Genomic DNA, 12,920 nt, shown 5'->3' on the forward strand with positions numbered 1-12,920 from the left:
AAATAGTGCTTTAATAATTTTTTTTGTATACAATAACTTTTCCATCCCTTTGTTTATATTATTTTCTTCTTTTTTACATTATTTTCTTCATGTAATTTGAGGAATATGTCAATTTTATTCAATCTTATGTATATTGATGCTTTTTATTTTTTGGATGTATTTTGATGTATAAGTTATATTTTAAAATAATGAAAATGAAAGCTAATTTGATGGATTTAATATATGCATTAAAAATAGATTAAGGTATTAGTCGAAACTAATAGCAATAGTACCATATGTTTATACATTACTCGCCCATCAATATCATTATCCATAAGTCACGACCACATCATCATTTAAATATTAAATACCAAGATCTATTCATCTCCTCTTTATAAAATAAGCCACAAATTGTTGGTATCCCAAAATGATTAAATATCCTAAATTTTACAATAAATCATAAACTTAATGGGAATAGGTCTCCATTGCCAATCCTCAAGTTGCACCTGTCCTTATTCCTCAAGTAACCCTCTAGAGCTACATCTGTATCAAAATCCATAGTTTCAATTTATGAAATCGTAGTAGGACTACTATAGTAAGATTTCAATAAAATTTCAGTAAGTTAAAATCCAAAACAATACTATTAATGTATGAAATGACAATGAATATGAATGTAACATGTTTTAGTAAACAAAAGAGAAAATCACATTTATCAAAAGTATATATACCGAGGAATCAATCCTACGAGCAAAACAAAGTGATCATGAATTATCGTAAACATTACCCAACACCTAGTGGTCAAATCTTATATAATAAACATCATTGAGCACCCAATGCCCACATCATCTCATAATATATTATCTCATTTCCCGAACACCAAGTCCAAATCAACATGTGAAATCTCTTCACTATCCACATTCGTTTAGGGCTGGGTTTGACACTTTGGTTTGGGCCCTAAGTCTGGGCTGTTGCACCACACGTACGCTATATTAAAGGATGGCAAAACCGAATAGGTTGATGGGACAATTCTTGCATATCCCCAATGCTTCCCTCGAAAATCGAAGCTCAGTCTGCTGCCTATGAAAATCGTTTGTGTGGCATTAAGCTCAATTGTGTGATCAGTCACATGGTCTTTGAATCCGTACTCCTCTTTTCCCATGCATGCTCGGGTTGAGATTTCACCGTTGGGGTAGAGGCCTTGGTAAGTCACTTGCTACCATCTGAGCACTCCTGTGCTATCTCTCTGTATGTTTCAGTTCCCGTATTGGGTTGTCCCTTACTCGCCCCATAATGCTCTCGGCTATGCATTGTTCAACCATGTTGTAGTCTACTCATAACTCACCTGACAAATTGCTTGCACATCCCTTGCTCGCTCGATGTAGAACACGTATATCTTCAATAGCCTTGTTCGTTACTTGCCCAAGGTGACATTTGACTTGTTCATTTGCGTTGCTCATCTTTTTCTTTTTCTTTTTTAATTAAGAAAGAGTTAGGGTCATATGTCTAATAGTAACCTCTTCCCAATTTTATTAATAGACCCTCACTTATATCGAAGGAATACCGTGATTAAATTTAAAGCATATGGGGGTTTACATAAAAAACCAAAACCCAGCATGAATAAAAATAAATATAAAAAAAAGACCAACCTAACCGAAAAAACAAAAACCAGAAATAAAAAAACAAACCTCTAATCATGCCGGACAAAGACCAACTCTAAACAACTCTCAAATTAGGCAATCCACACCGATCCATATGCAAAATTCCTTTAAGCATATGAGGAATATTTCTTTGTGTAAACTCTTCAGAACTTCCACTACTATCCAATCTCGCAAGCCAATTTGCTGCATAATTTCCTTCTATAAAAATATGTTGATACCACACATTCATCCCACTAAGAAGACATTTGATTTCTTCCTAGAATTCCTCCAAATACCAAACATTACACCAACCTTCTTTTAGCTAGTTAACAATCAAGAGCGAATCCAACTCAAGGACAATATTATTAATACCATATAACTTACAACGTCACAAATTAAAAAGAAGTGCCATCAATTCAATGCGATTATTAGAACCAACACTAGTATATGCAACAAACACAAACTAAGTAATGTCCTCATGATTACGTAACACACCTCCTGCACTAGATTCACCTAGATTATTAAGACTGCTACCATCCACAATTAATTTAAACCATCCCCAATTTGGCTTATGCCAAGAAATTGCATGCACCTATTTTGGAAGAGCTTGAGTAATCAGCAACTGCAACTCTTGCAGAATAGAAATATCCTGTTTATTCCAATAGTTGGAAGCTCTCAATCTATTACCAACCCAACCAATATTTAACTAACCTCCATAAAGCATCAAAATTCTCCCAACAACCTTCCATTTGAGCCGAGTACCTCCATGACCACAAACTCCAAATTAAAATCACCGGAACCAAACCAACCAGATTATCGACCCGTGAGGATTTTTTTTTGTTCTTCTAAACCATGCTTCCACCTTCTAAAACCAAGATCGATTAGACACGTACGGTATACGCAAAAAATTAGAGTAAGTCCTCCATAGTTTCGAAGCAATTCTACCCTGATATAAAACATGATTTAAATATTCAAAAGTACATTCTTCACAACATTCACATTTGGAAACCATAAGAGTACCAAGGCGCCTTATATGGTCATCTATGCCCAAACTATGTGAAAAGGCTTTCCACATTACAATGGAGAAATTCTTTGGCAAAGCCGAATGTCATATCCATTCCGACCATTGTCATTTTGTGTTGCTCATATTGTGCCTTTGCTTGCCATGACATTTTACTCACCCACTGATTGATAGTCCATTTTTTGGCTTGCTTGGTTTGCATTTCTTGTTCACCTGCCAGGCAGTCCGCTCGCTTCTCGCATAGGCATCACCCTTATATCTTCTTCCCGGTTGCATTGGCCCGCTTGTGGGGAGTTCTTTCTTTCAAATAGGTGAGGTCCTCACAGAGTGTCCAAGTTTAGGTAAAAATGGGATATTTCTAAAAGTGATTCGTTAACCATCACTTTTTTCCAACTAAATTGGTACTATCTATTCAAGTATTGGAGAAGATACTACTTCATAGAGCGAGAAGTAAAACAAAGCTCTGCATAGACCACAGGCATTTATTGCATTAACCTGACACGCTTTTGGCTTATTTCCTATTTCCCAGTATTGCTCGACAACTCCCAAACAATAATTAGCATCAGAGAATTTGACAAAAAGGCTAGGCAATAAGCAATGAAAAAAAATTAAGGCTCTTATACGAAGCAAAAAGAAGAAAACTAAAAGAAACACTTCTTATAATTTTGAATGTCCACTGGTTCTCCCAGCAATAGATGAGGAACCAAAACTAGTGAGATGTGATGCATATTTTTCATACCTGTGAACTTTCTGTCTGGTCGTTCATAAATTCTGGAAATTATTTTGTAGTTTAATTTAATTCCTGTGTGGAGAACTGTACAATTTATACAAACTCTATAAGATTTTTAAATATCAAAACCAAAACGTCTATCGTCCATCAAACATTGTAACAGATACCTCATTCGTAGTAGTATGACGATTTTTCCCACTCGACAATGTATCCATTCCGATAGAAGAAACTTCAGTATAAAAACCAGGTTCCTTGGGTTGAGGCACCATTGCATTCTCATTTGCCAACATTAATAACACCGATGACATAGTTGGCCTGTCTTCCACCCTTTGCTGTACACACAAAAGACCCACTTGGATATATCTTAAAACTTCATCCACAGAATATGAGTCGTCCATCAGTGCCTCCACGAGTTCCAATGGATTCCCTTTAATCCACAAATTCCATGCCTGAAAAAATTTTAAGCATGTTCCTAAATTCGTCAGAGCAGAGAACTGAAGTCATATGATTAAGAAATTGAACTTATTTAGCAAGAGAACTTGGAAATTCTTTTAGCTTTGTATTTTTACATGTCCAATCAAGTTGAGGTCATGGTCAGGGTGCCAAAATCCCCAGTTTTTCTTTCCGCTTATCACCTCCAACACTAACACACCAAAGCTAAATACATCTGATTTCACTGAAAAGTGTCCACTCATTGCATATTCTGGTGACATGTAGCCACTGCATGTCAACACAAGAAATTCAGCATTTGAAAGCAGAAGGAATGTATTTTGAGAATATTCTTAAACCACATACTATGTTCCCATTACTCTCTTGGTCATCTCTTGTGTCTGGTCTGCTCCAAAAATTCTTGCAAGTCCAAAATCAGAGATTTTGGGGTTCATCTCACTATCTAGTAAGATGTTGCTTGCTTTGAGATCCCTATGGATGATTCTTAGCCTGGAGTCTTGATGGAGATAAAGGAGTCCTCGTGCTATCCCCAAAATAATGCCAAAGCGCTTCTTCCAAGCCAGTAATTTCTTTCTAGTCTGATCTGGAAGAAGCATATATTAAAGAACGTTAAGCCTCTTTTATTTGTTAAAATAACTGTCATTTATTGAGAATTATGCAACGAAAAAAAAAAAAAAAAAAACACACACACACACACTCAATGAAGCAGGAAGAAGCATATCAAGTGTTAGATGCTCAAACCAAAGAGAAAGTAGTCCAAGCTTTTGTTGGGAAGGTACTCATAGATTAGCATCCTTTCATCTCCATGAACGCAGCATCCCAAAAGCTTTACAAGATTACGGTGTTGAAGCTTTGAAATCAAAATAACTTCATTCTTAAACTCTCTAAGACCCTGCCCCGAGTCCCGAGAGAGCCTCTTAACTGCAATTTCTTGTTTGCTCGGTAATACACCCTATGAGAATGTCATCAAAATTTAACAAATCCAATCAGATACAAGGAAGTACACAGTTTCATTTTCTCCAATTTATATATTTAACTTTTGCTTATGGTTTTTCCTCACAGTTTTAGTTTCAGTAGTCTCATGATGAAATACCTTGTAGACAGGACCAAAGCCACCCTGCCCAATCTTATTTCTAAAAGAGAACTCGTCAGTAGCAGCCAAAACAGTCTTCAGATTAAAAAGAGCAAGCTCAAGGTCTTCCTCCTGAGTTTCTTCCATTAAATATCTATGGGGATGGTTTAAGCATGCAGCTGTTACAAACAAGTTGATCCGCAGAAAGAAAAGATTAAGGTATTGCACTTTTGATTCTAGCATACACAAAATGCTACAAGCATAAATATATGCAAGGTAACTCAAGATAAATAAATAAATACACAAATATGCTAAAAAAATGTCAGCTCGTAAAGCTCCCAAGAGTTTCAATAAATAGCCCAAACTCAGAGATTTTAAGCTTTTGACAGAAGATTTATAGCAGCAGACAGGAATCGGACACCTGGCTTTGCAGAAAACAAGCATCATTGGTGCAAGCATGGTCCCTTATTTAATAAAGAAATATATATATATATATATTTATATGCATTCTCTTTCAGTAAAGTGCAGTGAAATATCTGTTAGAAACAGGGAAATTCAACAACTACAAACCAGATTATCAAGAACTTACTTGGAAAATACTGGCACTTATCACCAAACTCATTGATTATAATATATATTTTTTGAAGCAGAGAGCTTTGCCCATGTTCAGACACATCATTCCCTCCTCCATTATGTTATTAAAAAAAATTAACTATTATATATATTTAAGTTAAAGTTATCAAATGAACAGTGATATATCTAATTAAGTTGGTAAATTTCATTTAGAGGTGGTAATCTTTTAATTTTTTGGCCGCTTACTTTTCTAGTTTTCAACTTATACTTATCTAGTTTTGTAACCGATATACTAATAAAGGATATTGATTTTAGAGGAAGTTAAAAAATATTAAGTTAAAATTCTTTATAGTGAAGATACTCTTAAACACTATAAACAGCTCTGTCTTCTAACCACTCAAGAAGGAATAACGTTGCTGCTTAAGCAAAGATTTTTGAATTATGAGGTTTCCAGTTACTAAAATAGAAACAGAGAAAAGCAAGATGAAAGAAGATCATTATGCTGAACTAAATTATGGGCATCAAGGTGCTAACCTTTACACACTTTTAAAGTCTATACTGTAGAGTGGCTTAAGAACATACCATTTTAAATATGGTATTTTTCAAATGTAATAATTTAGTATGCTTGTGCAGAGTTCAGGTATACGAGTAGTACTGCTAAGTTCTAAGGACAGCTAAATTTGCATTTATGAAAAGACAGAAGGACTACATTATTCACAATTATGGTGACCAAAATATGATTTGACTGACAAGATACTAATTCTTTTATCAATAACTTACTAGAGAGTGAAAAATTATAGAGAATGTTTACCGAAGTAAGTTTTTATTTTATTACGACATTAACCTCAAAGCTTATACCGATTGGTAAAGGACTAACAATGTTATACCAACCACTCAATTGGCTGCCACTACTTGACCAAGGGTGCTGCATGAAAATTTAACTATCTTCCCCACATGTGAACTTCCACCACAACAACCATGTTTCTCATCAATGAGAAGCCTTACCAAGTGTAATAAGATAAAACCAGGAGTCAAATGGTCATAACTATTGGAGCTGACTCTATCATGTAAGTCACTGTTTCTGAAATGCATTCTGACAATCTGTTGTCTTTAATACAACTTTTAGTGGCGAAACACGTTGGCGGTTTTGCAGTTAGACCTTGGGACACTAATATAAGCCTAAAAGTTTAATAAAATGGATTGTGGTCTAACAATATCCTCCAACATAGCTCCCTTAAAAGAAGTAATCTATTGTCAAGGTTTTGTACACCCATTTTGCTAGGAACAAGTGGCATCAAGTGCAAGATCACTTCTGTATATTATTAAGTGTATCCCACTCAAATTCCTTTTGAACCAAAGACTAATCATATGCTAAAGTCATTGGCAATCTATTAAGATAGATACAAAAATAAGTAACCAAAAAGCTTCAATCAATATCTTAAAAACTTTGTGATTTAATAAGTGTCCAAAAGATTTATGAGGTTTCATCAATAGTTTCTACAAAAATGAAAATACCAAGACATTTTATTAGCTGAGATCAAGTCAAAGCAGCAGATTTCCTTTGGTATGCGATATCAGTATGTGTTTTACCTCTTCTCTTTGCTTTTCTTATTCGAATAGTACACCAGCTAATAACACCACATAGAAGCATCCCAGTAGCCACACAAATGACAACGGTGACAATCACCCTTACTCGTTTATTCCTCCTAGCATCAGCAATTGACTCTGGACACCAAAGAAGTTGACAGAATGAATCTTTTTGCAAAAATGACAAAACATAGCCAGTAGCATAGAAATTGCTTTTATATTTTGACCCACTTGGAAATTAATTGTTAAAGCCTAAGGTAGCATAACAGACCAGCATAAAATCGCTCAATTCTGTGACCTTACTAATATGACCTTCCATTTGAAAGCCATACACTCACAAATGGAAGCAACTATTAAGAGCAAAAAAACCCTGAAAGACCCTTCACATCTATCGAGTCTCAAGGACCTGTGGCTTGTATCCCCAATCTAGTTCATCAAAACAAAAACTCATTTTACCATGTGCCCTTCAGATCCTCTTGGGAAAAGAATGTTAGAGCAAGATTATTAAAGGTACGAATAAGCCAATTTTACAGTGCTTCAGGAGGATAAATTGTCAATAGCCATTAGGATTCAGGACCACGTTCGAATGTTAGTCTGCCCCACCTTTGTGAATGGAGGAGGCAAATTAACATCGAAACCCCAATATCCGGCAGAAACAGTTGAAGTTTGTGGGGTGCGAAGTTTTATTAACGTCTATTTTATCACTGAAGGCTAAAACCGGCACTTCGAAGGTTACTATCTGTGTGTGAGTTATTGGACTAGAAGAATCTATCTCAAAAGATTGTTTATTAAAGTTACATACCTAGTTCCTTTTTCGCCATTCGTATATAGAGATCATCCCCACCACTGGGAAAATGTTTCATATCAACCAAATCACCAAACCACATCACACAGTCGCCCCCACTTCCATGGATATCTATCAAAGTAAATGCCATACACGAACAATTCCTCAAACACTCAGCCTCACAAATCTCAAGGCTCAAATTCCTACTCTCTACCAAATGCGAATAATCAGGCAACTTCATTCCTCCATACTTGACGAACCCATCTCCATTTTCACATTCTAACTCCCACCTCCTCACACACCCGCCTGACCAAATAATCCTCGACCAGTCCTCCGGAGACTTTGGCGTAAAACCTTTCAAACAATTGCATTTCGGGCCATCACTGTAACAATTCCCATAGGGCCCACATGTCTCATACCTATCACAACTGTCCCTCTGAAGAGTCACCATCGCAACCCACTCATTGCTACTCTTACTCCATGTTAGGTACTGAATCCAGCCGTCTTGAGTCACCACAAACCTTGACAAAAGTGACTCCTGGTCTATCACCTCGAATGTATAATAAACTTCTTCACGGCTTGAATTGAACATGGGTGTAAACACAGGGTTGGACCTCAGCTCATTGCTGCCACTGAACCTGACTCCATCCCACGGACCCCACCTGTATTTCTTCTGGGTCCCTTTGATGAGCACCAGCTGAGGTGTCTCAGGGGAGTCTAGGCTAAAAGTGTAGTCTCCGGCAGATGGGTCATCAGCTGATAACCATGATGTCATATTCCGGTACAGGCCGGTTTTAAGGTTCCAACCAAGCTTCATACCTGGCAACAAGGTGTCGGTTATATCATCGAAACTTTGCCAGACATACCCTTCCAGATCAGGATTGTTTTCCTCTTTCAAAACAAGATTGCCGTTGTCCAAGAGCTGCAAAATGGGGCTCTCTAACACCCTGGTGGTATTGACAGACCAAAGTTTCTCCGAATTATTAAGCAAAAGTGAGAATCCATTTGAACCCATTGACAGTGACCCTGATTGGCCACTGATATACTTGTTTCTGTTGGCGACCCAGACCACAGTGAGAGTGATATTCTTGTACCAAATGCCCAAGTACCTGTGGCTAGAATTGCCTCTGCTAAAGAAACCGAGCTCAAAGCGCTGTCCAGAGGAGACCAATGTTTGCCCATCTTCAAGCACCTGGTTCTGCGTCAAGCGGTCCGAAACTGTTGCTGCTGTTGAAGGGGGCGAGACTGAGGATAACCAAACGTACCACAATATGAGAAACGGAGAAAGAACCATTTTCGTTCGTGGGAAACTGGAGGAGTTTCTTAAAGAAATAATAAAGGTAGCAGATCATGGTGCCCGACTTGGCTCTGGGTCTTACGGGAACACTTGCAGAGCTGAAAATGTCAAAAATAGACGGAAAACGGTTGAAAAACGGAGCTTCAGGTTCTCCCATACTCAATTGGCCGAAGGTAATCCCTGGTGACAAACGCCCTTCCAGCACGAGAATTGACTTGTAGCTATTTGTTCGAGCCTTTAAGGTCCTTACATCGACCAAGGAATTACACCGTGTATTCTCCCCATTTCAATGAGGGGCCGCTCAAGTCTATATTCACATTTGACTGTGGCCCTCTTTCACAGATTGTTTTTCCTTTTTTTTTTTTTTTTTTTCCCACGTTTTGAATTTTCCTTGTATCAATTATTAATTTATTATGTGTTATTTCTGAACGTAGATTTGCGGCATTTGCCGTCTCGAAACAGAAGTGAAGATTTGTCGTCCCACGAGTTTCTCACTTTCCTTTCACACCCTTCGATAGAAAATTTGCGCACGAACTTCTTTTTTCAATGGCAAAATAGACTGTCACCTAATATTAAAATCTTGTACTTTTAACAAATTAAATTTGTTTTTAATGAGAATAGCAAATGAATCAAAAATTGTAAAGGAGAAGAAGAGAGATTACGAGATCATAAAATACTTGATTTTTCAAGTGCTCAATATCATTCACCACTCTTCTCTTTCATATGTATTACAAATGATCATCAAGACTTTATTTTATAGGCAACTTCTATAGTGATTTGTTGTGCCAATCAATTCACATGCATAACATGAACCAATTTATATGTACAATAATATTTATAACATGGTCATCTACCAAATATATGTATTTATAACACTTCCTTTTGAATAACTATTCATAAATAATATACATCTTTAAAACCTTTTTAAAGAAAATTTAGTGGGGCAAAACTTATGGCGAAGGAAAAAGAATACAACATTCTAACGTATCTTTGAATGTTTTAGGATTGTCTCATTAAAATCTTATCAAAGAAAATCCAATGGGATGAAACCTTAGCGAAGGAAAAAGAATACAATCAGTATAAGTTTTCAAGACATTTACTCCCATTTGAAAAATGTATGACAATAGGTCCTTGCGTTGATGCATTTCAATATTGTGTACCAACTCTTTAAATGATGTAGCTGGTAATGTTTTGATGAATAAATTCACCATATTAATTCAAGATATTTTTAACATTAAATTTACTACTCTTTTAGAGTTGTGCTTTTCTGGAGTTCCTGTGTATAAGATAGTTTTGGCAAAATACTCATTGTTCTTCTCAAGCTGTTTAGGCCAAATAAGCATCGCAAGATATTCATTGTTCTTTTGGAGCTATTTAAGCCAAACAAGCATCATGGGATAATCACTGCTTTCTGGAGCTGTTTAGGCTAGACAAGCAGCATGGGATATTCATAGTTGTGTCAATAAAGACGTTGTGAAGATTTTTGAAAAACTCTGAATTTCTATTTAGAGGATCATCTTTTCTCATCAGAAACTCACCAGAGAAGGATATTCACGAGAAAATAAATCTTCACATTGTTTCTTGATCTTGTATTTGTTTATCTATAACAATATTATGGCTAGACAGTTTCCTTCCGCCAATGTTCCAAATTTGAATCAGAAACCATTTGTGCCTCAGTTTCCCATTTATTCTCCTGAGGATGTTAATCTTATGATAAGAGCACAAATTCATTTCTTTGCGAGGACTGATTCTGATGTTATTGCAGAATCAAGATTTCATAGTGCTCAATATGTTGCTTCTGTTACAACCATGTCACGAAGGTTATTTTTGACAATAAATGAGATCAACCAACTCAATAATCAAATATCTGAGTTGCGTTAAAAATTCTTTGCGAAGAGCCATAAGAATAAGAAACTGAAGGAGGAGAATAAAGTACTAAAACAGTATGTCCGTGATCTTCAGCCGTATAGAGGATTTGGAAAGAGATGGGGCTCAAATACAAGATTAGTAGTGGCTGATATCTGAAGAAGTCTAATGTCTTAGAGAATAAGGATAAGTTGCATTTAATTTAGTCGCGGATATTTGAAGAAATCCAATGTCATAGGGGCAAGCTGCATTTAATTCCACTGGCCTATGAAATAGCTGTTGGCTATCTACGATTAGTGTATCCTGTATCAAGATATGTAATTTTGTCCTACCTTCATGATTTTCACTATAAAATGAGTATTCAGTTCATCTTCATTTACATCCCATCTTCTTCATTTTTTTGTAATCAGTCTGCATTCTTACTCTTTAATTTCTTTATGCATTTTTATTATCGATTTCTTTTGCAATGGCTCAACAGTTTTCTAGTGATCAATATATGAGGTATTCTTCACCTTGGTCACCAGTTGTTTCTGCATCTGTCATAGGTGCTATAATACAATATGAAAATGATCTGACTAATAAGTCAGATGATGATGCTATTTACGAGCTTGTGAGTCTTGATACTCAATACTAATTAACTATTGTCACATTTTCTCAATGATTACATTTCAGAGCTCGTGAGGTTGACAAACTCAACGAGAAAACATCTATCCTTTAGTGACTTCTTTATGAGTCCAACATGAAAGTAGGAGTAATAAAGTAAAAGAATAACAATTTAAAATCCTTGCTTGACTCTTCTTCTAATTGTCCACTCCTTTAGATATGGATGTCATGCAAATTTATGAAGAGCAAGATCGTTTAGAGAATGAGGCGTAGAGTCTCAATTTTTGTAATTTTGTTTTGATGTAATAAAATAATATTTTACAATTATTCACATTGTGTTTCTATCTTTTGGTAGATGTTCTGTATGCTCCATTCTATTTTTCTTTTAATCATACACATTTCTTACAAAACTATAAGATGAATCTGAAATACTAATTGCATTTAAGAAATGATATTTTAAAACTAATAATTTCATTCGTCTCTCCCTTGAAGCTGAAAGGGTTTCTAATTTAGATTTCAAATATGTGCAATTTTCATGAGCTCTTCTGGAGTCTAAATGACATTTAAATCATCTATATATACTACAATAAAAGATAATCCAGATACTGAAAATATATGAACAAAATTGAATTATTCTCAAACAGTTCGTTCCATATGTGTTTGGATTGCTTTAGATCATACAAGGATTTTTGAAACTTGATAGAATAAATATTTTAGGAATATATGCTTCATACATTTTGTGATGACCCGCTTTTACATGTATTTTCACTGAAGGGTTGTTTTTAATTTAATTAATATATTGGTTTATTTATTTTAAATTATTGTATTTTAATTAGTTTTTAATTTATTTGATGTTGTGTTTTATTTGTTTGGTTTCCGGAGTGAGGATTGGACCTCATTTATTTTCTTTTCTCTTTTTCTTTTTCCTTTTTTCCTTTTCTTTTTCTTCTTTTCTTTCCTTTTTTTCCCTTTTCTTCTTCTTTCCTTCCTGGTTTCTCTCTCCCCGCGCGCACAGCTCTCTTTTCCCCTTCCCATCTCCTCCTGTTTGACAGCCCGGTGCGCCGCCGTCCAACCGCCGTGAAGTGTACCAGCCCCGCCATTCTCTTCCCCTCCCACCAGAGATCATCCCCACCAATTTTTAGAGCTATCGGACCAGCCGTTAGCCGCCACAAGCCCCTGGAAGTCACGACACCTGTCTGTTTTTCTCCCCTGTCGCCGGTTGCTTTCGCAGCCCAGAACCGCCGCTCGCTAGCGGCGTGGCCTACACCACCCACCCAGTTTTCTTCCCCTCACACCGGTGAACATCCCCACCAAGTTTCAC

The 12,920-nt window shown here is 36.2% G+C and overlaps 1 protein-coding gene across 6 annotated transcripts; it reads right to left on the minus strand.

Moving 5' to 3' along the window:
• Positions 1–340: 340 nt before the first annotated feature.
• LOC122275734 (G-type lectin S-receptor-like serine/threonine-protein kinase At4g27290) lies at positions 341–9,429 on the minus strand. 6 transcript variants are annotated; one of them, XR_006228688.1, is made up of 9 exons: positions 7,852–9,426; positions 7,053–7,187; positions 4,911–5,068; positions 4,559–4,769; positions 4,163–4,400; positions 3,937–4,087; positions 3,535–3,816; positions 3,377–3,451; positions 341–522 (listed from the first exon to the last, which is right to left on the minus strand). XR_006228688.1 is itself a non-coding variant. In XM_043084942.1 (8 exons), exons 1-8 carry the CDS (start codon positions 9,125–9,127, stop codon positions 3,428–3,430), a joined length of 2,475 nt encoding a protein of 824 aa, XP_042940876.1. In that variant the 5' UTR covers positions 9,128–9,426; the 3' UTR covers positions 3,274–3,427. The 6 variants fall into 6 exon arrangements, 3 of the variants coding, with proteins under 3 accessions (XP_042940876.1, XP_042940875.1, XP_042940877.1); XR_006228687.1 differs by having other exon boundaries at positions 3,377–3,816; positions 7,852–9,425; XM_043084942.1 differs by lacking the exon at positions 341–522 and having other exon boundaries at positions 3,274–3,451.
• Positions 9,430–12,920: the final 3,491 nt, after the last annotated feature.

The sequence above is a fragment of the Carya illinoinensis genome, chromosome 9, assembly GCF_018687715.1.
Source record: "Carya illinoinensis cultivar Pawnee chromosome 9, C.illinoinensisPawnee_v1, whole genome shotgun sequence".
Taxonomy (NCBI): Eukaryota; Viridiplantae; Streptophyta; class Magnoliopsida; order Fagales; family Juglandaceae; genus Carya; species Carya illinoinensis.